This window comes from Capricornis sumatraensis, chromosome 9 (assembly GCF_032405125.1).
Source record: "Capricornis sumatraensis isolate serow.1 chromosome 9, serow.2, whole genome shotgun sequence".
NCBI classification, from domain to species: Eukaryota; Metazoa; Chordata; class Mammalia; order Artiodactyla; family Bovidae; genus Capricornis; species Capricornis sumatraensis.
Genome location: NC_091077.1, coordinates 20645527 through 20672818, shown reverse-complemented (window position 1 = coordinate 20672818; position 27292 = coordinate 20645527). Strand labels below are relative to the sequence as shown.

Here is a 27292-nt window from a genome sequence, read left to right as displayed (position 1 = left end):
TTTCCCCAAGGGGCCCTGTTTCCTCTTTTTTTTTTAATTAACGTATTAATTTTGTTCATTTGGCTACACTGGGTCTTAGTTCGTTGGCAGCACGTGGGATCCCGTTCCCTGACCAAGGATTGAGCCTGGGCTCCCTGAGATAAAAGCACGGAGTCTTATCCACTGGACCACCAGGGAAGTCCCCCTGCTTCCTCTTGATAGTTAGAGACCATCACCTGACCACAAAGTTAGGAAATCCACATTTTCTTCACTTATCTTTTGACTTTGAAAATATTTCAGGCCTGCAGAAGTTGCAACATGATGATATTGAACCCCCATAAAGGCTTCCTCTAGGTCAGCAGGGCTCACTACCTGCTCTAAGCCTGCTTTGTAAAGTTTTATTGGCACATGACCACACCCATTCATTTACTCATCGCAGGGGGCAGCTTTCTCCATGACAGCAGAGGCACTGTGACAGAGACTGTCTGGCCCTCAACACCAAAGAGAGTTACTGTTTGGCTCTTTGCAGAAAAAATCTGCCCACCCCTGAGCTAGAGCTTCCCACAGTTAACCTTTTGCTTTACATTTCTCTATAATCATAATTTAAAAGTATATAATCTATTCCCTCAAGACTATGCACAAAATAATTTTGTTCTTTTTCTTAATCTTCTCTAAATAATTTGACAGTGAGCTGGCGACATCATGCACTTTGACTCAAAAACAAAACAAATAAAAAACAAAAACCCATGTATTTCCTGCAAACAAAAAAACACCTCTTGTTAAGTAACCAGGATGGTCAAATTCAGGAAATCTAGCACTGAGACAATAATAGTACCTAATATACAGCCTGTTTGAAAGTGTCACAAGTTGTTTTAATATTGTCTTATATCGCAAGGCTCCCCTCCCCACCCCCTCACTCTCCACCGGTGGTATGTTCAGTCGGGGATCACTCATTGCACACAATTTCATGTATCTGTGATCTCCTTTCTTCTGAGTCAGCTTCAGGCATTTTGTTGTTGCTGTTGTTGTCTCTTAATACCTTTCAGGCTTCCCAGGTGGCTCAGTGGTAAAGAATCTACCTTCAATGCAGGAGATGCAGGAGATGTGAGTTTGATTCCTGGGTGAGGAAAATCCCCTGGAGGAGGAAATGGCAACCCACTCCAGTATTCTTGCCTGAGAAATCCCAGGGAAAGAGGAGCCTGGTGGGGTATGATCCATGGGGTCGCAAAAGAGTCAGATAGGACTGAAGTGACATAGCACGCGCATACACACACACACACACACACACACACACACACACACACACTTAATAACTGTTATGACCTTGTCCCTCAGTGTGGGTTTGTCTGATGGCTCCCATGATCAAATGCAGGTGGCCTGTGTTTGGCAGGAATATCCCAGAAGCAACGTGTCCTCCTCGGTGCCTCCTATCAGGAGGCTCACAAAGACCATTTTGTCCTCACTCCCAGTGTGTTTACCTGGATGGCTTGGTTAAGAAGCTATTCACTAGGGTTCTAAGTAAGGCATTTGTAATTGCTAAGTCATCTGTAGGAACACACTTTGAGATTACTTCTCCCCTTCAAACTTCCACCCAATCATCTTAACATCCACTGATGAATTTATTTTTGGCTGTGCTGGGTCTCTGTTGCTGAGCACAGGCTTTCTCTAGTTGCGGCGAGCAGGGGCTACTCTCTCCTTGCAGTGCTGGCTTCTCATTGCAGTGACTTCTCTTATCGTGGAGCACAGCATCTGGGGCACTTGGGCTTCGACAGCTGTGGCTCCCTGGCTCTGGAGCCCAAATTCAATAGTAGTGGCGCACGGGCTTAGCTGCTCCTCAGCACATGGGTTCCTCCCAGACCAGGGATCAAACTGGCTTCTCCTGTGCTAGCAGGCAGAGTCTTTACCACTGAGCCACCAGAGAAGCCCTCCACTGATCAATCTTGTTTGGGTCCATTATTGCTGGGATAATTATCAAATGGTGATTTTTTCCTAACTTGTTTTGAGGAAATGCCTGGGAGTGGAATTACTGGATCATACGGAAAGTTCATTCATTTTTTTCTAATTTTTTAAAAAAGATTTATTTATTTGGCTGCACCAGGTCTTAGTTGTGGCATGTGGGAATCTAGTTCGGGCCCTCTGCATTGGGAGCGTGGGGTCCTAGCTACTAGACCACCAGGGAAGTCCCTTCAAAATTGCTTCTTATTGTGGTAAAATGAACGTAACATAAATGAACCTGAGCATCCATTTCAGAGATAGGGCTGAATGAATACATTCTTCATGTTTGCAAATGTCACCACCACATTCTATCTGCAGAACTCTTGCTTTTCACCATATAAAACTGAAACTCTCTTCTCATTAAACACTAAATCTGAATTCTCCCTCCCCTGCCCCTGCATCCACCATCCTATGATTTTAAGATCATTCACTGATGCTTTCCAACTGTGATGCTGGAAAAGACTCTTGAATGTCCCTTGGACTGCACAGAGGACAAACCAGTCCATCTGAAAGGAAATCAACCCTGAATATTCCTGGGAAGGACTGATGCTGAAGCTGAAGCTCCAATATTTTGGCCACCTGATGCAAAGAGCTGGCTCATTGGAAAAAGCCCTAATGCTGGCAAAGATTGAAGGCAGAAGGAGAAGGGAACAACAGAGGATAAGATAGATAGCATCACTGACTCCATTGACATGAATTTGAGCAAATTCTGGGAGATAGTGAAGGACAGGGAAGATTGGCATGCTTCAGTTCATGGTGACACGATTTAGTGACTGAACAACATTTGTTCACAATCAAATTGTCCCAGATTTGTCCAGCCTGTATCTCTCTGATGGGTCCCATCCTTCTGGGAGCCCTTCGTTACTCTCTGATGCACCAGGACATTCCAGCCTCACCTTGTATACACCTTGTATCCTGGATTCTGCCATTTCTCCCAAGAGTCCTGCATTCCCCTCCCCACCTTTCGGGGGATGATATTTAGAAGCCAAGATCTAGGTGCTAGGTGCACTCATTCCTATTGGGTTGTCTCAGTGGACAGAGTTAGGAAGTAGATTTTTGTTTAACTATCAAGTCCACACGGATACTTTAATCTCATTCTGTTCCCATGGGGTTCTTCCATTTCATCTTTGCACTTTCTTTCCCCCCCAAGCAAAGACCTGATTCTTAATAATATCAACACACTTGCTAGTTTGTTCAGTCCCATAATACACATGAGAGTTTCAGAATCACTATACCTATGCCACTCCGGAACACACAAATGTACTAAACCAAGTTAAAAATTTTTTTGCAGCTCCTTTTGTCTTTAGAGTCAGTACCGTGTCCACAAGTTGCACAAGTTGGTTCTTTTCTATTTCTGGGGGCTTATGTTTTTCATTTGAAATATCATTCGGTTCGTTTTCTACTTATATCCCACCTTTCTTTCCTTTTTTGGCTGCACTGCATGCATGTGGGATCTTTGTTCTCCAGCAAGGGATCAAACCCATGCTCCCTGCAATGGAAGTGCAGAGTCTTAACCACTGGACCACCAGGGATGTCTCTGTATTCCATCTTAAAGCTTTTGTCCTCCACTTTGTTGATTTAAATTTTTATTAAATATAGAAACCAATAACAGTTTAAAAATTATACAAAAAGGAAAATACAAAGGATGTTATCCCCTCCTTTCTTAAATTTAAATCCCAGCCACTCTTGTAGGTAACCAATTTGATTGCTCTTTGCTTTACCTTTCATTTTGCAAAAACAAGCAGATATGTGGATTTTTTATTCCCTCTTCTTTATTATTCAAAAGGTAACATATTACCTATACTCTTGTACTTCCCCCTCAACTTAACAATATGTCCTGGAAATTACCCCATTCTATCACAGAAATAGACCTTATTCTTTCTCATGGCTGTGTAGCACTCCACTCTGAAGTGCACTGTAATACATCAGTCTCTCTCCTGTATACAAACATGTGGGTTGCTTCCAATATTTTGCATTTACCAATGACAATTAATAGCTTTCTCCATACTCACTTGGGTATTGTTAGAGCTGTGTCTTCAGGATTAATTTCTGAAGGGGGACTGCTCTTCTGTAACATGAGGATAATTGTAAGGTTAAATAAATTATAATGCACATATGGCTTTTCACCTAAGCAGCAGGTAATCCATGGCATAAGGTCACCACAGTAGGACAGCTTGGCCTCAATCTAGTCAAACCCTGCTCTCTCATAACATTTCAGTCTAGTTCTCAATTTGCTTTTCTAGGCTGGCTCAGGGGCTCACCTGGGGATAGGGTTTAGTCAGGGTTGGGGTTCAATAGGATCAGGGCTTAGCTTGCAATCAGGGCTCAGTTCAGGGTCAAGTCTCAGCAAGGGTCAGGGTTGGAGTCAGCCTATGGTCGTGGGCTCAACCAAGGTCAGGATTCAGCCTGGGGTCAAGGTTCAGTCCAGGGTCCAGGCTCAGACTATGCATGTGTCTCTCTCTGAGTGTGCCTGGGTCAGGGGTCCCTTGTGAGGCTGGGACTGGGGCTCGGTGGCCCTACTGCTCGTGCCCTCCTCACTCTCCCCACCCGCCTGCACAGCCCCTCCTCACACCCCCTTCCCACCTCAGATCTGTCTCTGCTTGGTCACCTCCAGTGAGTCTATGTGGCTGCCTCTCAGTGCAGCCCCCTCCCCTCCCTGTAACTGTCCTACTCCAGGCTGAACAATGAACTCAGGGGAGGGCTGCAGGGCTGCCCTCCAGCCCCAAGTCCTGCCCATCCTCCACTCAGGGGGGCTAGGGAGCTGCGCAGATACCTGTGCCACTCCCCTCAGACCCTGGCCAGGGCTGTGCCTCCCCCCTCAGACTCCCCCAGCATCACTCCACGTGTCACCCCCCACTTCCTCTCCCCGCCACACACCTCGGTCCTCAACCTTCTCAGGCTGAGTCGGTCTGAGGGAGGTCGAGTGAGGCCCTCCTCCCTCCAGAGGTGAGGTGCCGCCCTGGGCGGAGGTCCCCTGCGGGCTTTGCTGCTAGCAAGGTCAGCTCAGGGGCTGGAAAGCAACAGAAGACCCGGGTAAGGAGGGTCCCCCCATCCAGACCCGCGTGGGTGTGTGCGTGCCTGGGGTTCACCTCCCCACTGCGCTGTCTTCAGCAGGGCTCCCCAGGGACTGCCCCTCTCCACGCCTGTTTCCCCTCTGAGAACTGTCTGCTCCTGGCCCTGTTGTGAGGATAAGATGAGGGAACAACTGCACCATCGATGAGGGAGCTGGCAGTGCCTCTTTGTGTGCAGCCACTCGGCACACACTTATTAAGTACCTACTGTGTGCCAGGCCGGCCTAGAGAGCTTGAGGAGCAGGTGATGGAACAGTGGGGCCGGCCTGCAAGGAGTTGTTGGTGGGGGCGGGAGAGTCGTCCAGCCTGGGTGCCACAAAGAACCGGTTACCCACTCTTTAGACGGAGTGAGGGGGTGGGGGCGGGGACCCCACCCTCAATGGGCTTTCGAGGACCGGCAGGGGGCGGCAGGGGGTGACCGCAGCGCCCTGCCCTCTGGGAGTAAGGATGGGAGCCCACCGTTGGATGCCCCTCCCCGTTTCAGCCTCACCCTCACCCAGGGGGTACCTTGAAATAACAGGAAATTTCAAATAACAGGAAACCAAGGGCGGGCAAAACTCGCGGCTCCACCCTGCCTGGGGCAAACGAAACACCCCACCCCGGGGCCCCAGTCTGCCCTCGGGGAGGCGGACCGCAATGAACGCCACGGGGACCCCGACGGGGGACCCCGAGTCCTGCCAGCTGCTGGCGGCCGGCGGGCACAGCCGGCTCGTCCTCCTGCACTACAACCACTCGGGGCGGCTGGCGGGGCGCGCTGGGGCGGAGGAGGTCGGTCTGGGGGTGCTGCGAGGGCTGTTCGTGGCCATGAGCTGCCTGGTGGTGCTGGAGAACCTTCTGGTGCTGGTGGCCATCGCCAGCCGCATGCGCTCCCGGCGCTGGGTCTACTACTGCCTGGTGAACATCACGCTCAGCGACCTGCTCACCGGCGCCGCGTACCTGGCCAACGTGCTGCTGTCGGGGGCGCACACCTTCCGCCTGGCGCCGGCCCAGTGGTTCCTGCGCGAGGGCTTGCTCTTCATGGCGCTGGCCGCCTCCACTTTCAGCCTGCTCTTCACGGCCGGCGAGCGTTTCGTCACCATGGTGCGGCCGGTGGCCGAGAGTGGGGCCACCAAGCGGGGCCGCGTGTGCAGCTTCATCGGGCTGTGCTGGCTGCTGGCGGCGCTCCTCGGCCTGCTGCCCCTGCTCGGCTGGAACTGCGTGTGCGCCTTCCAACGCTGCTCCAGTCTCCTCCCGCTCTACTCCAAGGACTACATCCTCTTCTGCGTAGTGGTCTTCGCTTTCATCCTGGCCACCATCATGCTGCTCTACGGAGCCATCTTCCGAGTAGTGCGCGCCAACGGGCAGAAGGCGCCTAGCACCCCGGCGCGCCGCAAGGCCCGCCGGCTGCTCAAGACGGTACTCATGATCCTGGTGGCCTTCGTGGTGTGCTGGGGCCCGCTTTTCGGCCTGCTGCTGGCCGACATCTTCGGCTCCAACGTCTGGGCGCAGGAGTACCTGCGGGGCATGGACTGGATCCTGGCGCTGGCCGTGCTCAACTCGGCGGTCAACCCCATCATCTACTCCTTCCGCAGCCGGGAGGTGTGCCGGGCCGTGGTGGGCTTCCTGTGCGGCGCGTGTCTCCGGCTAGGGCTTCGAGGGCCTGGGGACTGCCTGGCTCAGGCCGTCGAGGCCCACTCTGCAGCCTCCAACACCGACAGCTCACTGAGGCCGAGGGACAGCTTTCGGGGATCTCGATCGCACAGCTTCCGGATGCGGGAGCCCCTGACCAGTGTCTCTAGCGTGCGGAGTGTCTGAAGCCACGGTCGGGGTGGTGGTTCAGCAGCCTTGATCCCCGTGCAGGGATGCTGCAGTCGGACCTGAAGAAGAGGAAGGAACCGGTTAGCCACCAGGGGCCTGCATCCCAGGGCCCCGCGGTGCTGGGGGGCATCCCGGAAGCCTCCAGGGGCTGCTGGCACCAAGTGGGTTTCCTATGGTTGTTGTGGAGCGGGAGGCAACGGCTGGTTGGAACCGAGAGCGCGGTGGACTGGAGATCAATGGGTTTGCTGTGTGCGCCCCCCTCCTGTGTGACTCGGAGGAAGTCCCAGCCCCTCTCTGGGCCTCGGTGGGGGTGGACTGGCAGGGAGTGGGTGGATGCCCTGGGAACACAGAAGTTCAGTGGTGGGATGAGATGGTGCGGTCTCTAATTCACAGCTGGTGTCAGGGTGAAAGCATGAGGGTTGTGGGTTTGCTGGAGCTGGGCCAGTGGCCAGGGAGCAACATGGGTCTGTGTGCTGGGGGGTGTGGTTGTGACAGCAAGGGCTTTGGTGTGGATGAGACTATGTGTCTGTTAGAAAAGGATAGAGAGGTCGAGGGCAGAGCAAGTTGTGTCGGTGAGCAGCGTGTGCTGGTGTACAGATATCCTTGCGTGTAGCAGGCCTCTTGTCTGAGGGCGTGTGCTTGTGCACACATGTGTGTGACCGATCCACTCTGTTGAAGGTGTGTGTAAGCTTAGGGAGGCTACCAGAAGGGGGTGGGGGCGGGGGCGGTGACGCTGACACCCACCCCTTCCCGGTCACTTCCCCTTTGCCTGCCCTATCTCTCATCTTGGGTTCTGGGCAGCCTCCTCCCCCCACCTCTGGCTTCTGCATCTTTTGAGACTCAGTCTGGAGTCCAACAGAGAGGGAGATGCTTTAGCACTAACTCCCTCTCCCTTCCCCATCTGTAAAATGGGCTGATGGCAGACGGAACTCACCGCAGGAGGCTGTTGGTGCTCGGAACTCACCGCAGGAGGCTGTTGGTGCTCGCTCAGTGCTTTTGCTGTGGCGAGCAGGCATCAGTGTGTCAAAGAAACATCCGGCGATAGTGGAAATGTTCTACATCTGTGTTTCCCAGTGTGAGACCCCTCCCCCACACATGGCTACTGAGCCCTCAATAAGAGGTCAATGGGACTGAAGAAATCAACTTAGAATGCGTGCGAATTTAAGCACTCCACAGGACTCGCAGCAATGGTACCGGACAGTGCTATAGGGAGACACCTTCTGAATGTAGCCACTTCTGGCTAGTGGGAAGTTCTCTGTCTCCATCCACCCAGCCGAGACAGTGCCCACAGGTCTTTTTGCCTCTGTCTTGCCAAGTCGTTGGGGCAGCGTCCTATCTGCCACTCCAGAAGGGACAGCTCTGTTCTGAGCCTCCATTTCTCCCCTGCAGGATAGGGGATGGCATGATGGATGTGTTGACTGTGCTGTCCAATAAAGCAGCCATTAGCCACATGTGGCTACTTAAAATTAAAATGAATTTTAAAAATTCAGTTTCTCGGTGCATTTCTCAGAGCTTCAGTGGCCAAGTATCACAGACTGGGGAGGGGGTGCTTGAATAACACAAATGTATTTGCTCACAACTCTGGAGGCTGCAAGTCTGAGGTCAAGGTGCCAGCAGGCTTGGTTCCCCTGAGTCCTCTCTCGTGGATCCTGGGGGTTTGCTGGCAGTCTTGCATCCCTTGGCTTGTAGACACATCAGCCGCATCTCTGCCTCCATCTTCACATGGGTTGTGTTTGCCTGCACGTCTGTGTCCAAATTCTCAAGTCTTTTTTTTTTTTTTTTCCCTTTGCTACTCTGGGTCTTCATTGTGGCACGAGGGCTGTCTCTAGTTTTGGTGTTCTGGCTTAGTTGTCCTGCAACATGTGAGATCTTAGTTCTCTGACCAGGGATCACATACAGGTCCCCTGCATTGGAAGGTGTATTCTTTCAACTTTTTATTTTGTATTGGGGTACAACCAAATAACAAGCAACTTTGCAATAGTTTCAGGTGAACAGGGAGGAGACTCAGCCATACATATATGTATCCATCCATTACATGTATCCATTCTCTCCCAAACTCCCCTCCCATCCAGGCTGCCACATAACATTGAACAGGATTCCATGTGCTATACAGTAGGTCCTTGTTGGTTATCCATTTTAAGTGTAGCAGTGAGTACCTGTCAATCCCAAACTCCCTAACTGTCCCTCCCCCCTATTCTTCTCAACCAGCAGCCGTAAGTTTGTCCTTTATGAGTCTCTTTCTGTTTTGTAAGTTCATTTGTATCATTTCTCTTTAAAGTCCACATGTAAGGGATGACATACGATATCTCTCTGGAAGGAGGATTCTTAACCACTGGGCCATCAGGGCAGTCCCTCCCCGTTTCATAAGGACACCAGTCCTATTGGCTTAGGGCCACCCTATACAGTGTGACTCGGATTAACTAATTATACCTATAAAAATCCTATTTCCAAATAAGGGCCTCTTCTGAGGTGTTGGAAATTAGGATTTCGAGTCGTCAATTTTGGAGGAGACACAATTCGGCCCATGGCATTTGGTCACGCTAACCCCATTTTGAGTGCTTGATGGGACATGTGGCTTGTGGCTACTGTTCTGGAAAATGCAGACACAGAATCTATCCATCATCACAGAAAGTGCTATGAGACAGGGAGGGGAAAGTTCTAAGCATGTATAAGCTAGGATTGCGTGCTCAGTCACGCAGTCATGTCCGACTCTTTGTGACCCCATGGACTGTAGCTCACCAGGTTCCTCTGTCCAGGGCATTCTCCAGCCAAAAATACTGGAGCGGGTTGCTGTTCCCTTCTCCAGGGAATCTTCCTGACCCAGGGAATGAACCTGTGTCTCCTGTGCCTCCTGCATTGGGCATTGGCAGGTGGGTTCTCCCTTCCCAGAGCACCCCCTGGATAACTCATAACCTGAGATACTTCTTACGTTTTCCAGATTGCTGACCACGTGTGTTGATCTGGAACAGTGACAGGGTGGGTGGGGTCTTGGCGGAATTTGGGGCGAGTGAAGCCCGGGCTGCCTTAAAGCTCTTGACCTGCAACCCTGGGCCTGTGTGAGTTGGGCCTGTTGGCCCAACTCCACCCTGTGAGTGTCACGCTTTGCTTTGACTGAACTGGACTATTTGCTGCCCCTTCCTATCTGGGACCTTTGCATGTCTTTGTTGACCCCACTAGAGTGGCCTGTGCATCCTTCAAGTCTCAGCTTCAGCATTACCTCCTCCAGGAAATCTCCCTGATTTCTCCTCTTCCTTAGCCCTCTTCCAGGCTCACACATCTGCGTGTGCATCACTATCACAGCTTCAATCACACCTGGCCACACATCCACCTGCTCCCCCGGACTTTGAGCTCCATGAGAGTGGAGTTAGTGACAGTGTTTGTCCCAAACACAGCACAGGGCCCAGCAGATAGGAGGTGCTCCATGAACTAGAGCTCTGGTATAACTGGTCCCAGCAGCATGCCTTCCACTGAAACCTCTTCACCTCCTTGTTCCCCACCTCCCTGACTGAGGTGGAGCCGTCCTCAAGAATGCGGTCCTCTGCTCTTAGGTGGCTCAGGTGTCTGTAACATTGCTGTTCCCCAGCTCTGCCATGCACCACGGGCTTCAGTTTCCTCATCTGTAAACTGGAGATATCAATGTCTTCTGCCCTCCTGTGATGTTGATAAGGCAAGGAATATAAAGGCTCTCCAACTACTTATGTTTGTGTAATGTGCTGTGCTCAGTTGCTCAGTCCTGTCGGACTCCTTGTGAGCCCATGGACTGCAGCCCGTCAGGCTCCTCTATCCATGGAATTTTCCAGGGAAGAATACTAGAGTGGGTTGTCATTTCCTCCTCCAGGGGATCTTCCAGACCCCAGGATAGAACCCGTGTCTTCTATGTCTCCTGCATTTGGCAGGCAGATTCTTTACCACTGCACCACTTGGGAAGCGTGTTTTTGTAACAGGGAAGAACAAATCTGACTCCCTATTAGATCTGTTCCTTTTGCTTTCACTTTTGTGCCCTGTTGCCTGTCATACTGATTCTGCACCTTTTGTACAAGAATGTTGCATTATAGCCTGAAATATACAGGAGAGCCTGTCCTCAAGGCTCTGACACTTGAATCTATTCATACAGAGGTAAAAAGTTGCAGAACAGAGAATAACATTTGTCTCATTGGAGGTTTACAGGAACATCCTGTCCTTTGTGGCCAGCTGCAAGAACAAAGGATTCCAACACTAAGAAATCTGCAACAATCAACCACGTCCCTCTCTTACCTTGCTTTGCTGAAACCCTTTGGGGAGTATGAGTTTATGAGACATGAGCCACTGGTTTACTTGCATGGCCCTGCAATAAACCTTTCTCTGCTCCAACTCCCATAGTTTTGGTTTGTTTGTCCTTGCTTTTGGTAACATAGTTAAATGAATAATAACAACGAAGGCCACTCTGTGCTGTTCTAATCACCTGTGTGTTAATTTATTTAATCCTTGCAAAACCTCCAGGAGGCAGATACTGTCATTAACTTCATGTTACAGATGGAGAAACAGACCCAGAGAGTTTAGGTAACACACAAGTTCACACAGCTGGGAAGAGGCAGAATTGGGATTCAAACTTGACAGGTGACTTCTTGATCCCTGTTCGTTACTGCCTCTTTAATGAATGAATGAATGAATGAATACCAGTTCCTTCCCTCTTTGGAAAACTAAGAATGAATGTTCCAAGTTATTCTTTGGGCTGCCCCAAGGTTTCACCTCCACAAAGCAGGATTAGTTGAAGCCCCCCATTTTACAGACAGAAAAACTAACGCTCAGGGGAGGAGGTGGCACGGGCAGCCCTAAGATCCAAGCCTTGTTATCTGAGCCAGGTTCAGGCCCCTTTCTTGCTCTATCTCTGGATGAGTGTAAGTGTGTATGTGTGTGTGTGTTGCCTGTTCATAACCTGGCTGGAAGGAGCAAGGGTAGATGGAGAAGCAGATAATAAATATTTGCTGATCAAGATCACATGGGCCAGAATGAGTTCTTACCCCTCTCCCTGCCCTGCCAAGCCACCCCTGACTCCTCCAGCCTGGGACCCCCCACCCGCTGAGAGACCTGGGGATGGCCAGAAGCAGGTGACATAGCTGGGAGGGATGGGGTGGTGTGTTAGGGTTTTCATGACTCATTTATTCACTCACTCATTCACTTAACCACTGTGTGTCAGGCTCTATTCTGGGCACTGGGGTGGCAGCTATGAACAATCTGGCACCTGCTTGCACAAAGGTCACAGTTTGGCGCAGGTGACAAACACCAAACTAAGAGTCCAGCGTCATTTTCAGTAAGGAACTACCCATGCAGAAAGCAGGAGGGGTCCGTGAGGGTTCTACGGGAAGAGCAGGTGCAGCAGCTCCAAGGCTGCATGAGCTTGGCGCATTCTCATAATACCCGCATTTATTGAGTGCTTCATGTATGCCTCATCCTTTCAAAGTGCATTCACGTGAATTATCTTACTGAATCCTCACACAACCCTGAGAACCCTGGGAAGAGTGTTTGATTATTTATCATCGTATTCGGCAGGCAGTTGAGGAAATAGAGGCTCAGAGAGGTGAAAGGACTTGCCCAAGGTCACACAGCTGGGAAGTGGAGGAGCTCGGACTTGAACTCATGTTATTAATCAACACAACTGCCTCCTCTCACTTGGGGCAGGAGGGAGGCTCAACTCCTTAGGCAACAGTACCGAAGCCTAGGGGCCAGGGCCATTGTGTTCTGCACACTGTGGCCTCAGCCTTCTCATCCGTACAGAGGATATGAGTTATTGATGACCCTTAAGGCCTCTGATCCAGGGACAGTTGGGTTCTGAGGGTGGGCAGATTAGAAAATATTAATTTAAGACACTCAGTAGAATTTGAATTTCTGGTTATCAACGAGTAACTTTTTTACTATGAGTATGCCCCAAATATAATTAAGCCTAAGTATAAATAATATATCATCAACCGCAGCACAACGCCAGGTTGCAGACTACAAGTCCCATAATCCATTGCGACACTCCCTTTTAGGAACCTGTCATGATTTTTTGATTCTTCTTTCATTCATTTATCCAAAAATTATATAACCCACCCGTTGTGTGCCCGGCCTTGGGTCAAGTTCTGAGGAATACATCAGTGCACAAAGAAAACACAAGTCTTTGCCCTCAGGCAATTTAACATCTATATTCTTTGGGACTTTTAAGTGATTTTTCTCAGACGAGGGAAGACTTCAGCTCCCATGATCCCTTATGCTTGCTCGAGACCACAATTCCCAGGAGTCCTAGCGCAACAGGTCCGCCCCTCTCGTCCTTATTTCTAACTTTCTTCCGGGTCGCAAGGTCACCTCCTGTACAATCTCTCTTCCTCCCGTCCCTCGCCTTTCTCCCACAGCAAAGGCATGGTTTCAGTAAGTTACACTGCTAATAGTATGTTTTAAAGTCTCCGTATTTTCTGACTTGGAGTTTAAGCGAAACTTTAGCCAGAGAGCCACCACAGCTTTCTCTATTAGGGGGAGTAACAGAATGGGCCCACAACTCCCATGTGGCTCCACGCGCCGGGAAGACTACAACTCCCAGTAGCCAGCGCGGCGGACAGGTGGCCCTCGGCGGTGCCGGCAGGACCCCGGGGCGGGCGCGGGCTGCCCCGCGCGTCGCCCGCAGGACCCCGGCGCCTACCCATGCCGAGGTGAGACCGCGGGAGCCACCGCCACCGCCGTCCCGACCCCGCCGCCGCCCCGCGCGGCCCCGCTGCTGGCCAGGATGCTGGAGGAAGCGGGCGAGGTGCTGGAGAATATGCTGAAGGCGTCGTGTCTGCCTCTCGGCTTCATCGTCTTCCTGCCCGCGGTGCTGCTGCTCGTCGCACCGCCGCTGCCCGCCGCCGATGCGGCGCACGAGTTCACCGTGTACCGCATGCAGCAGTACGACCTACAGGGGCAACCCTACGGTGCGTGGACCCGGGCCCCTGGCCTCCCCCGTGGGCCCAGCTCTTCTTCTGGGCTCTTGGTCTCCCCCAGCACAGCCTCCCCGCTGGGGCCCTGACCTCCCGCCCAGCCTCCCGCCTCCCTAGGGCCCCGGCCTATGCCGGCCGGGGTGCACCTTCCCGCGGTTCGGTCTCTGCTCCCTGGGCCTCAGGACCTGCCTCTCCCACACGTCCAGCAGGAGTCCAGCTTGCAGACTTCACTTGGGCTGCCAGAGCCTTTACCGGAGCTCCAGGCAAGTCCGAGCCTGGATACCTGGACCGCTGCTGGGCCCCTAGCTCTCTGTCCAGTGTCCCAGGGACCCACCACACTGGCTCCCACAGCCCTCTGGCCCCGTCCCCAACAAGGGCTACCTGCTCCAGAACGCAGAACTCCCTCCCAGCCTCAGGCCACACTGTCGCTGCTCCTGACCTCCTGGGTCCCCTCTCTCTCCCCAGTCCCCAGCTGGAACAGAACGCCCGCCTTGGGCCTCCTTGATTTGGAGTGGAGCCTCTCAGTGCCGTTCTTCCAGGCTAAGCTGGCCAACCCTACACAGCCCTTCAGCACCCGGGTGCACTCTATCTAGTGCTCACGTTCTGCTCTGCTTTAGGGCTCAGAGCTCTGATCGCTCACCCCAGCCTATCTCTATGTCGAGGCCCTCCCTACTCCCTGGTCCCAGCTCATGGATTCGGTTCCTCAGAAATTCTCCTGCCTTTGGGCTCCTGAAATCCGTTGGACCCCATGTCCTGCTCCCTGCTTGGGAGCGCACCCACCCCTCAGCTTCCTGGAAGCCCCCTTGCTGCTCCTTCTCCCCAGGATTGCAGGCCTCCAGGCCTGGATCCTGCCTAGCTTCTGTTCCTCAGCCCTGCCCCCTCATCTGTTAAAGTCTTTCGAAAGTGTCCTCTCTTTTCCTGGCCTTGCTGTATCTGGTGTTCCAGAACCTTCTGGCCTCTGGTTTCTCTCCCAACTTGGTGTCTTAGGCCCCCGGCAAGCAAGGCCTGTCCACGCCATGAGGGCTTCCCCTGCCCAGTGCCCCTGTCCCCTCATCTCTGAGTCCTGGTTCTCTTGGACTGGCCTCTCTCGTTGGAACATCAGGCCCAACCTGAGTCCCCTGGACCCCTCGCCACTGCCAGGTCCTTGGGGAGCCCTGGTGTCTGGAGACATCCCCCTCAGACCCCTTCTCACCCCAGTTACATCGTTTCTGTTTAGTGCAGTGGTTGTCGATCCACGGGTCCCTGAGTGATGACTTTGGGTCGTCATGATTGACAGGCTCCTGGCATTTAGTGGACCCAGGCCAGGGCTGCTGCCCCACACCTCACCGTGCCCGGGACAGCCTCACTTAGAAAATTATCTGGGCCAGATTGTCAGCAGTGCCAAGTGGGAGAACTCAGGGTTACAGTGTTGGCTGCACACCCCAGGCTCCTCTCCAGTGGGGTGGTAGGCCAGGAGCCCCTAAGGAGTGGGCAGTTTATATGTGTTGTTGGCATCCCCCTGGGAAGAGGGGCTATGCCAGTGGTGTCACAGGTGGCCCTTTGGGATGACTTTTGGCGTTTCATCATCATAATTTTGAATAGCCACGTGTGACTGGCGGCTCTGTCCCGGTCTGGAGGATTCCGCCATCCCATTGGCAGGATCCTAGCTCTCTCCAGATCAGCTCGCAGGTCCTTCCTCACCGTGTCACTCCCCTGTCCTGTCTCACACTGGGAGCCTTGCTGCGAGCTCTCCTAGCACACCCAGCTCTGCCCTGGCCCCTTGGGCAGCTGTAATCTGCCGCCTGGATGCCCCGTGTCTCCTGCTGCCTGCCCAGTGCTGGCCTGCTTGCTGATATGGCCCCCTGTCCTTGCCCAGACGAGCACTTCCTGACACTCCAACCCTGATCACAGAGCCATGTCTGCCTCGTCCTCCACGTGGGCCCTCGGAACGTTCAATACTCTCTCCCTTTCCTCCTCCCCTCCTCTTTCTGAGTCCTTTGCCCCCAGTCCTTGATTCCTTCCTATTCTTTTTTCTGACCCTGTGACTCCCTCACCCCACACGTCCTCCTTCCTGGCCCCCATCTTTGCCAGACACTGAGTGGGCTCAGGGATGAGCAGAGGGGCCTAGCAGGGCACCCACCCATCTTGGCTCACACATCTATACCCCCACCCTGGTCCCACCCGGCAGTGTCCCCATTGGTAGGGATGTAGGGCGCCTGCCACTGCCTGGGGAGATGCTGTGGGATAGTCCGGTGGAGCAGGGAACCCCAGCTCCTTCCCAGTGGTGGAGCATTTGAGAGCTGCTCTGCTGGGTCATCGCTGATTGCAGTAACCCCAGCATCGCACACGCCCTTGCTCTGAGCCTCGTTTCCCAACTTCCTGTCCTCTCTCCACACCTCTTGAGAAACCGGCAGGAGAGGCTATGTGCTCTTTGAGCTGGGGTGTGAGCTGGGCCCTGGGTGTGGCCTGCCTCCCCACCCTCCCACAACGGACTACAGCCTCCCTGGTCTGGGCCGCTCATGCCCATCCCACTTGGCCCATGGGGGCTCTGGTAGGCGGGGACATGGGCACTCAAGCCGGGCACCAGGATGGGCTCTTTGCCCCTGTTTGTAAATAAAGTTTTATTGGCACTCCGCCATGCCTACAGTCAGTGGCTTTGCACTGCGTAAGACTAGTGCCACTGCAGGGAGAGAGGATTGGCCTTCGCTTGAAGTCTGTGACCTCCGTTCAGATCTGGACCTGCAGCTTCCCATCCAGGTGTCCAGAGCCCGTCGTGACGCAGGGGCAACAGGCCTCGCAGACTCCAGCCTCGCACCAACCAAGGCGGTCTCTGCTCTTGGGGTGCTTGGCCTCTGAGGGGGCACTTGGGCATCTGGCGTCAGCCTGACTCTGCTCTCACCCCCTCCTTCCCCTCTCTGGCCGTCGTCCTCCTTCTGGAAAGCGGGTCACAGTAGGCTCCACAAGCGGCCCTGTGTGTCCCCACCCGAGGTGACATCTGAGCCACCCCCGGGAGGCTGCGGCTGGGACAGGTGGGGCGAGTTTCAAGGGCTCCTGAAGGTCTCTACTGCCCTCCCCTACTAGGCCCTTGGGGGCTCCCCTGTCACCCTAAAGCAGAAGTGGGGCCCCGGAGGTGTGGGGAGAGGCATGGAGGCCCCTGGCTGGGGCACACAGCCCGGTCCCCTTGGTCACTGGCCCCTGCCCAGAGACGACCCTGCACTTTCCCACCTGGGACACCGTCCCTTCTGTGTCCTGCTGGTCCCCTCCCCTGGATGGGCCCTTAGGATGAGCTGTAAGAAGCGACCCTTCTCCTGCTGGCCAGCGCATTCCTGCAGAGCAGTGGGCAAGGGGGGAGGGACTCTGAGCCTGAGGCTCCGTGGGGCTTGGTATGTCCCCAAGGACGCCAGTGTCCTGTCACCCGGCGCCTCGTCCTCCAGGCAGCGCGGTCCAGCTCCCGTGGGGAAACAGACCTGTTTGTCTGCATTGTTTTCTTGACACTTGCTGTGAGGGGCTCAGGGTGGAGGCCCCGGGGCCACACCTGCCCCCAGTGTAGGAGGATTAGCGTGCTTGCTTTGTGCATCCCAGCTCAGCCAGGGCCTGTGAGACATTTTGGGCACTGTGTGTCTGTCATCTGGGAGGTCTGACCTAAGAATCTGGAGTTTCAGCAGCAGCCTGCTGAGTGCTAGTGGCCCCAGCAGTTGAGGGGGCTGCCCAAGCCCCCCCCTCCCCCCCCCCCACCGCACTCCCCATCCAGGGAGGACAGAGGGCCCCGAGGGCCGGCCGCCGGGGGCTGTGCACCCAGGCAGTGCAACCACGGGAGTCCATGTGCTGCATCAAACGTCTGCACTGCTTCTTGCCCCTTCAGCTTTCAGGGCAGCGGTGCTGTGTGGGAGGGGCCGCACCAGCCTTAGAACAGTGGGCTTCCCTGGTGGCTCAGACAGTAAAGAATCTGCCTGTGATGCAGGAGACCTGGGTTCCATCCCTGGTTTGGGAAGATCCCCTGGAAGAGAAAATGGCAACCCACTCAAGTATTCTTGCCTGGGAAATCCCATCAACAGAGGAGCCTGGTGGGCTACAGTCCTTGGGGTCACAAAGAGTCAAATACAACTGAGCGACTTTCACTTTGGCTACACAATCCTGGTTACAACTTGCCCCTTCCACTCTGGTGGGAAGGAGTCAATTGCCTGGAATAAGCTTGTGAGCAAGGCAGGGTCCACTCCAGGAGGCAGCTTCTCACTTCCTACCTGATTCTCTGGATCTTTCTTGAGAAAAATCCGGGTGGCCCTGCTTCCAGGGGCCATGGGGCCATGTCTGGGGTCGTCTGTGGTTACCACATCTAAGGGGGTCCTGGCAACAAGGGTGTGGGGGCCAGGGAGGCTGCCCTGTACCCTACAGCATCCAGGATGGCCCACAGGCTACAGTGTGGCCCTGACTGTGGAAGAAGGTGGACAAACCCTGGCGCTTGCCTCCTGAGGGGCCTTGGGGAGACCAAGCATTTGTTCATTTATTCCGTGTCCTGAGGGCACTAGGCTGATGGTTGCTAGGTGATGCTAGGTTTGCATTGCAGTGAACAAGGTTCGTGCCCCTGGAACCCCAGGCTAGTTGCCTGGGGGCTGGGGGCGGGTTGGCCTGGAGAGGGCAGGGTTTGGGTTTTCCCTAGGACATTGGGAACCTGGGGGTGGGGAGGTGCAGCCTCTTAGCTTGGGGGCTCCCTCTGCTGGTGTCTGGACCCTGGAGTGGCGTGGGTGCTGGGAAAACTGCTGGGCATCTCAGGACAGTCTGGGCAGGGCAGGAGGCTGGGGGTTGGGTTTGCTCAGCAGGCACCTGTCAGCCCTGCGGGTTCTGGAACTGTGGGGAAGCCAGTGGTGAAGGGCTGGGGGAGCAAGGCCAGCTGAGTTCCAGTCCGAGTGCTCTTGCTGAGGGGCTGGCCTGGGGGTGGGGGCAGGTGGCTGCCTCTGTCCGGTGGGTTGAGGCCACCAGCCCCCTGAGCTGCTTCAGGGACATGGGGTGGAGACTCGTTGCCCGGCCCAGCGGGCAACCTGCACGTGGTTGCAGGGTGGCCGAGTGGACAGGGACATCATTTTCTGGGGGATGACTGCAGCAGGGGTGTAGTGCGGAGAAGCGAGTGCGAGAGCAGGGACGGGCGGTAGGGCCGTGGTCTAGGAATGTGGGTGCGGCCGGCGGGGGTCCAGCACCCTTCTCAGGGTCCCGTCCCCACAGGCACGCGGAATGCGGTGCTCAACACAGAGGCGCGCACCATCGACGCGGACGTGCTGAGCCGGCGCTGCGTGCTCGTGCGGCTGCTGGACTTCTCGTACGAGCGCTACCAGCGCGCCCTGCACCAGTCTGCCGGCGCTGTGGTCATCATCCTACCGCGGACCATGGCCGCTGTGCCGCAGGACGTCGTCCGGGTGAGCCCTGCCTCGCCCTGGGGTCCCCTCTCTCCCTCTGGGCCCCCTTCCCCCACACACACCGCAGAGCGAACACGTGCCTCTCTCGCAGCAATTCATGGAGATTGAGCCTGAGATGCTGGCCATGGAGACCATCGTCCCCGTGTACTTTGCCGTGGAGGACGATGCCTTGCTGTCCATCTATGAGCAGACGCAGGCTGCCTCCGCCTCCCAGGGCTCCGCCTCCGCCGCCGAAGGTGGGCTGGTGGGGGTTGCTGCAGGGCGGAGGGTGCGTGGATGCGCTGCGCTGTGCTGTTTCTGGGGCTCCCCTTTTCAAGCCAACACACGCTTAACCGTGGGGGCACCGGGCATCACAGATCGCATCTTTCAGCCGCCACCCGCAGGGAGGAAACTTCCCGGACCAGGGATTGAATCCTCGTCCTTTGCACTGGCGGGTGTGATCATTACCAGTGAGCCACCAGGGAATCCCTACAGTTGTGTTTTTAAATGTTTGAATGTGGAAAGAACAGAAGGATTCGAGGCAGGGTGAGCTCCTGGGCTTTTTAAGGGAGCCCCTGCCCCCAGGTGAAGTGGACCATTAGCTCACACCGTGGAAGGTGGGCACACTCTCTCCCGATTCTGGAGAGAACAAAACTTTATGAATCTCTGGGTTCTCACACCATCTCCACTTTTGGGGCTGGGCTGGACGGTCATGAGCTGTCTGATGGGAAACTCATGTTTTGGCATCCCTGCTCAAGTGATCCTTAGAAAGCTGGGTCAGAGGCAGTGTGCACCTCTCTGTGATTTAGGAAGGGGCCCTGCAGAGCAGAGCAAGGGCACACATGGGCTCCCACGTGGGAAGCAGGAGATTGTTTCACCAGCCCTTGTCCTGGATGCCCAGATTCGCTCCCATGTCCAGTTATCACATTGTGTTCTGTCCATGTGATCAGTCCCGCTTTTGCTCAGACCAAACGCTTAGAGTCTGGGGTGACAAGGACCCAGATTCTGGTCTGGGACCTCCCCCCCAGCTGCTGCAGGGCAGTCACGGGGCTCAGGCTGACCCTCCCTGGCCCTGTATCCAGTGCTGCTCCACACCGCCACCGCCAACGGCTTCCAGATGGTCACCAGTGGGGTCCAGAGCAAGGCCGTGAGTGACTGGCTCATCACCAGCGTGGAGGTAAGTACCTGGCGCCTAACTTCCTGTCCCCACTGGAGGGGCTGCTTCTTGGGTGACGGGATCAAGTCACCGCCTCTGGGTAGGCGGGGCTCCTCCACCTCCTCCTGCTTCCCTGACCCCTGCCTCCTGGAGTGGCCACCCCCTTACCTTCATGGAACATTCTCTAAGCTGGTAGAGAGGAGAGCTCAGGGCAGCAATTAAAGCAGAATGCAGAAAAATCCAGACGCCCATCTCCCGTCAGGAGGAGTCCTGGCGAGAGCAAGCTCCCCAGCCCTCCCCCACTTCCATCCTCTCCACGGGCAAATGTTTTACTGCCGCTCCCCGAGCAAAAAGCTCCGAGCAGTTTTGTTCCCAGTCCCCGCACCAGGAGGCCTCTGCTGTCTCCTTGCAGGGCAGCCCTCCATCCAGAGAGTAAAGGCCGCAGGGCCTTAGCGCCTGATGCCCTTAGGCAGTGCTCTGGACAGGCCGTCTCCCCAGCTCCTCCTCGTTGTGTTTGACGGAGGGCCGGTTACACGAGAGGGCTCTTCCCGTGCTGTCCTTACGGCCAGGGTCTTGCGGACGCGCAGGGTCTCCATCAGTGGAGCTCAGCCTATGAAGGGTAGGCCTGGTTTCCAGGTGGAGAAACAGCTGGCACCTTGGCCCCCAGCAGAGCCTGGCCCGCCTGTTTCTGTAAATAACGTTTTACTGGAAAGTGACCGTGCCCACTGGTCCACTGGTACCCACAGTGTAGCCAGCAGAGCCTAGAACCCTGCCCCCCAAGGTGAGGGTGGCTGTTGCTTCCTATGGGCAGGCCCTTCACACCCATGTCTCTACAGGGGCGGCTGACTGGGCTGGGTGGAGAGGACCTGCCCACCATCGTCATCGTGGCCCACTACGATGCTTTTGGGGTGGCCCCGGTATGTCCATGCCCTTCCTGCCCAGCTGGGGAGTCTAGCTTCAGGCTGCAGGGTAGCAGGGTTGGGGGAGTTTCCCACGTGTGCAGGGGTTGGGCCACACCAAGGGTGCATCAGTCAGGTTTGGGCAGAGCTGGGGGTTAATGGGGAGAGGAAGCAATCCCAACTGGACTGGAAAAGAGGACTGAAGGTAAGATTGTGGGGGTGGGGTTCAGAGCGGGCCACAGGCCGGGGTGGAGGTGGGTGGTGGTGCACGTGGAGGTGGGGTGAGTGCGCCCTTTGTCCTTGCCTGCAGTGGCTGTCTCACGGCGCGGACTCCAACGGGAGTGGTATCTCGGTGCTGCTGGAGCTCGCCCGCCTCTTCTCCAGGCTGTACACCTACAAGCGCACCCACGCGGCGTGAGTGACAGGGCCCAGGGCTGGGGGCAGGCCCGACCCGGGATCTCAGAGTTGGTTCAGTCAGGCCCTGCCCCTCCAGGTCCATCCACCTACCCTCTTCCCAGGAATCCCACCAGGGGCTGGGCTGCTTCCAGATGCAAGAGTCAGAAACCCCTGCAAAATCGTCATCATCACTCAGACAAGCGTCTCCCCATCTTGGTGCTGGACACTGTGGTCCTTCACAGGGGCACTTGTCCACACAGCACGGTGCCCTGGGAGAGCAGGGCCCTGGTAGCCAGCGGGTCTCCCCAAACTTCACACTCCAGGCCCCACGCCTGCTCTCAGGCAGCTGGCTTGAGAAGCACTGTGCTCACAGTCCACTGGGGGTGGGGTGTGGGGGGGTGTTGAGATCAAGGTGTTGGCAGGGTCACACTTGTGTGTTTCTTTTATAAGGACTGCCGTGGTTGTGGTGAGGTGGGTGCAGCTGGGGTGGGGGCCCGGTTATATGGTCCTTCACCACCCTATTGGCTTCACTCCTGCTCAGGAAGGTGGTGCTGAGTTCCCATCACTTCCTGTTTCCTGATTGGTCCGCCCAGTCTGAGTGGGTGGACCACTCTGATTGGTCCACCTCTCCACTCAGAGGTCTCTGGAGCCTCCTTTCTCACCCTGGAGACACTGGGTGAAGTTGGGATGTCTGTGGTCGTCTGGACTAGGGGGCTCCTGGTGCTCATTTGTGGGGGCCGGGGATGTGTCCAGCACCCGCAGCACTCAGGATGCCCTGATGTCAGCAGTGCCAGGACAGGGTGGGACTGGGTACTCAGCAGGGAGACCACCCCCTCCTTGTTGGGAGCCTGGACTCCCACCTGTCAACTCTGGCCCCACTCCTCGCTGCCAGGTACAACCTCCTGTTCTTTGCTTCCGGAGGAGGAAAGTTTAACTACCAGGGCACCAAGCGCTGGCTGGAAGACAACCTGGACCACACAGGTGAGCAGCCCCCACTGCCAGGGTGGGCTCTGGGCCACCGGTGCTCCCCTACACCCCCAGTCCACCAGCCCTCACTGTCTGCAGATTCCAGCCTGCTCCAGGACAACGTGGCCTTTGTCCTCTGCCTGGACACCGTGGGCCGGGGGGACAGCCTCCACCTGCACGTGTCCAAGCCGCCCAGGGAGGGGACGCTGCAGCACGCCTTCCTGCGGGAACTCGAGACGGTGGGCGCCCCATGGGGGCTGGGCGGGGACATGGGAGCTGCCCGTGTGAACCCTGGGGCCTCGGTTGAGTTTCCGGTGGGCAGGTGGGCTTCTCCTCAGGCTCCAGAAGCAGGAGGTTGGGGAGGGACTGGGGATCCATCGGGCGGCAGGGGCCACCTCTACAGAGGCTGGTGAAGCCAGGGCGTGGTGCATGGGCACCGGGCAGAGGCTCATGGCTCTGCTCGCAGGTGGCCGCCCACCAGTTCCCTGAGGTGCGGTTCTCCATGGTGCACAAGAAGATCAACCTGGCCGAGGACATGCTGGCCTGGGAACACGAGCGCTTCGCCGTCCGCCGGCTGCCCGCCTTCACCCTGTCCCACCTGCAGAGCCACCGCGACGGCCAGCGCAGCAGCATCATGGACGTGAGGTGAGACCCCCCCTGCCCCCATCAGACCGAGCCAGCGGGGCCTGTCAGGCTTCCTGGAGGAGGGGGCACCAGAACCGAGGGCATGAGCCAAGAGAAGAGTGGGAAGAATTGATTGGGCAGGGCGCCGGGAGAGCCAGCGGCCGCCACCTCACCCTGCCCCCGGGCCGCCTGCACCCCATGCCCACTCGGGTCAGGATGTGTCTGTCGTCTCTGAAGCTCCCCGCTTCTGGTCCTGTGTGGCCTCAGCCCTCGCTGCCCTGGGCTCGCGGCTGTGCCGCCGCCCTCGGCTCCGTTGTTGTGGCTCCCCTCCTTATGAGGACAGAGCCATGGACTGCGGGACCCCCTGCTCCACTGTGACCGCATATTAACCAGTCACGTCTGCAGACACCCTGCTGCCAGCTTAGGTCCCATCCCAGGGTTTGGGTGGCCGTGGGTGTGGGGGACACTGTAGCCCCTCCACAGGGCGTTCCCTCAGCTCTGCCCTCAGCAGCCGGCGGAGGCAGGTGTCCTGACCTCCCCCCATACCCCCAGGTTCTGGAGGAGCAAACGGGCCCAGAGCCATCTGGTCACTGAGGCCCACGGCATCCTCAGGGCTCAGCTGGGCACCCGGGCAGCCCTGTGGGGGGTGGGCCTGACCGAGGTGGGGGGTGGGGGACCATCCACTGGGAAGGCTGTTGTTTTTCTTGTCTTTTCATCATCAGATACATATGTGATCATTCTTGGTTTTGGGTGATTGATGCCGCTTCCAAATAAGTATGTTTGTAAAATCTGCCCTCTAAGGCAGGTGGGAGGGCAGTTCAGGATGAGGTGGGGGACACATGTACAGCTGTGGCTGATTCATGTCATTGTATTGTAAAGTAATTAGCCTTGAATTAAATAAATAAAGTAAAAATAAATAAATAAAATCCGTCCTCGAAGGTCCCGGGTCGACTCGAAAACCCTAACCCGAAACACGAGGCTCATCGCTGAGGCCCTGACCCGCGTCATCTACAACCTGACAGAGAAGGTGAGCCCGGGCCACCCGCGAGCCGCCCTCTCTGCCCCCGCAAGCCCTGAAGGGGGTCTGGACTCAGCCCCGCCCCGCCTCTCTCTGCAGGGAACGCCCCCGGACATGCCGGTCTTCACAGAGCAGATGGTAATGGCCTGGCCGGCGGGTTGGTGGGCCCGGGGGCGTGGTGGGAGTGCGTGGGGGTGTCCTTTGACCACCGCCGCGTCCCCGCAGCAGATCCAGCAGGAGCAGCTGGACTCGGTGATGGACTGGCTGACCACCCAGCCACGGGCCGCCCAGCTAGTGGACAAGGACGGCACGTTTCTCAGCACGCTGGAGCACTACCTCAGTCGCTACCTGAAGGAGGTCAAGCCGCACCACGTCAAGGCCGACAAGCGGTGAGACCAGGCGCAGCCCCTGCCCCCAGCTGGCAGAGGGCCCTTCCAGGGTCTCCCTGCCACACCCTGGAACCAGATGGAGCAAATGGAAACTCAGGGCGAAATGTCACAGGATGAGTGAGCAGTGTAGGCGCCCTATTAAATCTGAGCTCCAGGTGGACGAACTATCCCAGCATAAGTACCTCTCAGGCGGTGTCTGGGACACACACTGAAAGCCTGTGTAGTCCTTATCTTCAGTCCTCACAGAACTGAAGCCCCATGTTTTATCTGGCAGCTCTGTACCCCTGCCCACCCTCTGTGATCCTTCTGTGCCCTGGCCCCCTCCTGCCCTCGGAATGCTCCTGCCCACTGCAGGCCTCCTGGGTTTTGTCTTCTTTCTGTTTGATGCTCCCACGTCTCCCTGGTTGAGATGAATTAGGACTGAGGAAGGGTGTGGGTGACCCTCAGGCAGGAGACACCCCTCTTCCTCCACAGACAGCTCAGTGCCACTCACTGGCTCTCCATCTTCCCCCCAATTTGTGGCACTCCAGGGGACAGAGCTCTTGAACCGAAGAAGAAACTGAGGGTCACAGTGGACCCACAGCCGTGCAGCTGGGGCTTCAGAGTCCTCAGCTGTGATCATTCTCCCTCTATAGAAATTAGACCAGAGAATTTCCACAGTCACCACACTTTGTTCTTAGAGAGTTGTTGGCCCAGAAAGCCATAGAAAAGATGTTAGTTCAGAATAAAGGACATCCTTCCCTAGGACAGACAGTGGCAACCCCCATAGACACATACCCAGCATCCTCCACCGTGCTGTGTTCCTGGGCTAGTGGGACTTCAGGTGGCTCCGATGTCAAGGTGAGCCTGCTGAGCAAGTGCTCTCTTGCCAGGGACCCCGAGTTTGTCTTCTACGACCAGCTGAAGCAGGTGATGAACGCCTACAGGTGAGCGCCCTGTCACTGCCCAGGGGCCTGGGTCCTCGGGATAGCTGGGAGCAGCTGGCTGACCGCCTCCACCGCCCCCTCCCATCCCCAGGGTCAAGCCAGCCATCTTCGACCTGCTCCTAGCCGTCTGCATTGGTGCCTACCTCGGGATGGCCTACACGGCAGTCCAGGTAAGCAGGGGGCGGCGGGAGGCGGGTCCTTGTGGGAGCCCAACAGGTGGCCCTTTTCCCCTGGTCTCACTGGAGTCCTCCCACTGCCCCCAGCACTTCGACCTCTTATACAAAACAGTTCAGAGACTGCTGAAGGCCAAGACGCAGTGACCAGGCTGCCATCCCCGCCTCACCTGGAGGGCAGGGCCTCCCCCTCGGTGGCCGAAACCCTTCATTACAGAGCTTTTCTGTGTTGCTCTTGAGGACTTGGGGGCTTCTTTCTCTTTTTTGTCCTTTGCGTTCCCCTGGAGGAGCGTCGGTGGAGGTCTGGGGCCAGGCCATAAGACTCGGGGACAAATGTGTGGATGAGCCCCCCACCCTGGAGTTGGCCCCATGGCCCTGGGGCATAAGCCATGGCCAGGAAAGAGGAAAGGCGCCCAGCGTGGCCTTGGGCATCACCCCCGCCTAAGACGCTGACCCTGGACCTGGCAGTCACAGGCCAAGGAAGTCGGGCCAGGCCACCCCCCAAACCTCCAGCCCTCCACCACGCTGGCTCTGTTCTGACCTCGAGGCTGCCCTCTGCATTCCCCGACCACCCCCCCAACCCCCACCCCCGCGTGCTCCAGTAACCCGGGCTCTCCCTTCTTTCCTGTCTGGAGAGTGCGCCACAGGGCCTCTGAGTCTCTGGGTTCCAGCCCCTCCCTCGTAGCCTTGTGCACCGCCTCCACACCCCCCAGCCCGGCTGAGGGGAGCCAGCTCAGGGGGTGGCCTCCAGACTCTCTGAAGCCCCTGGGCAGCTGGCGCCCTGGACACCCGGCACCCTCCCTGTCGGCCCTCTCACCCTGCCTCTGGGTTCCTCTGCCCCTCCCCCTGCCCGGGAGCCCCGCCCGCCCGGCCCCGCCCACCTCTCCTAGTCCTTGGGGCTCCTGCTCAGCCTGTTCTGAGGAGCCCTGGGGGTGGAGGCAGCCCCTCTGCCCCTGTCCCAGGGCCTCGGTTTCCTCATCTGCAAGGAGGAGGTCGCCTTCAAGGGGAGCGTGTTCCCCCATATCCCCAGAGGGGACGTGACCACAGGGGAGCTCATCCTGGGACCTGGAGGGGCAGGTCCAGGCCTGAGCCCCTGGGAAGGGGTGAGGCGGGGGAGGCAAGCAGGGCTGGGAGTGACCTCAGGGAGACCCAGGTGTACCCATTCATTAGCAATATAATCAGTGACTTGTTGAGTGCTGGGGACTCAGAGTCCAGGAGGAGGGACTCCAGAGGCCTACTGGCCACCAGGGAATGCTCGCCAGCCTTCCGATTCGGAGGGACTGGAGACTGGCTCCCTCCCGAAGCCACCTACCGCCCACTGGAGGGAACGGGTGACTGTCTGGCAGGCCTGGGAGGGGCAGGCGTGGGGGCTGCAGGTTCCTTGCCCCTCCCTGTCCAGTGGCCTGTCTGCCCCAGACGTTTACCCAGTGCCTGGCCCCCTCTAGGGCGATGCGGTGCTGGCGGCCCGCCCTTCCCCGTGTGTGAATGTGTGAGCCAGAGGCCGGCTGGGGATGCCGAGTGAGTGTCCTTCCTCCCCGGGGGGCGTGGTCAGGGCCACTGACTGGGTGGAGCTCAGGCTGCTTGTGGGATGCGGCCAGACGATGAGAAATA

General features: G+C 56.5%; 2 protein-coding genes across 3 annotated transcripts; both read left to right on the top strand.

The window, feature by feature from the left end:
* Positions 1 to 5681: 5681 nt before the first annotated feature.
* On the top strand, positions 5682 to 6839 carry S1PR4 (sphingosine-1-phosphate receptor 4). Its single transcript, XM_068979348.1, has one exon. It carries the CDS (start codon positions 5682 to 5684, stop codon positions 6837 to 6839), a length of 1158 nt encoding a protein of 385 aa, XP_068835449.1.
* Positions 6840 to 13513: 6674 nt separating this feature from the next.
* NCLN (nicalin) lies at positions 13514 to 27292 on the top strand. Of its 2 annotated transcripts, none has more exons than XM_068979637.1 (15): positions 13514 to 13762; positions 18965 to 19155; positions 19247 to 19391; positions 20217 to 20311; positions 21127 to 21207; positions 21500 to 21603; positions 22478 to 22566; positions 22651 to 22790; positions 23018 to 23196; positions 24115 to 24202; positions 24293 to 24331; positions 24422 to 24582; positions 25455 to 25508; positions 25600 to 25678; positions 25772 to 27292. In XM_068979637.1, the coding sequence occupies exons 1-15, from the start codon at positions 13579 to 13581 to the stop codon at positions 25826 to 25828; spliced, it is 1686 nt and encodes a 561-aa protein (XP_068835738.1). In that variant the 5' UTR covers positions 13514 to 13578; the 3' UTR covers positions 25829 to 27292. The 2 variants fall into 2 exon arrangements, with proteins under 2 accessions (XP_068835738.1, XP_068835737.1); XM_068979636.1 differs by having other exon boundaries at positions 24419 to 24582.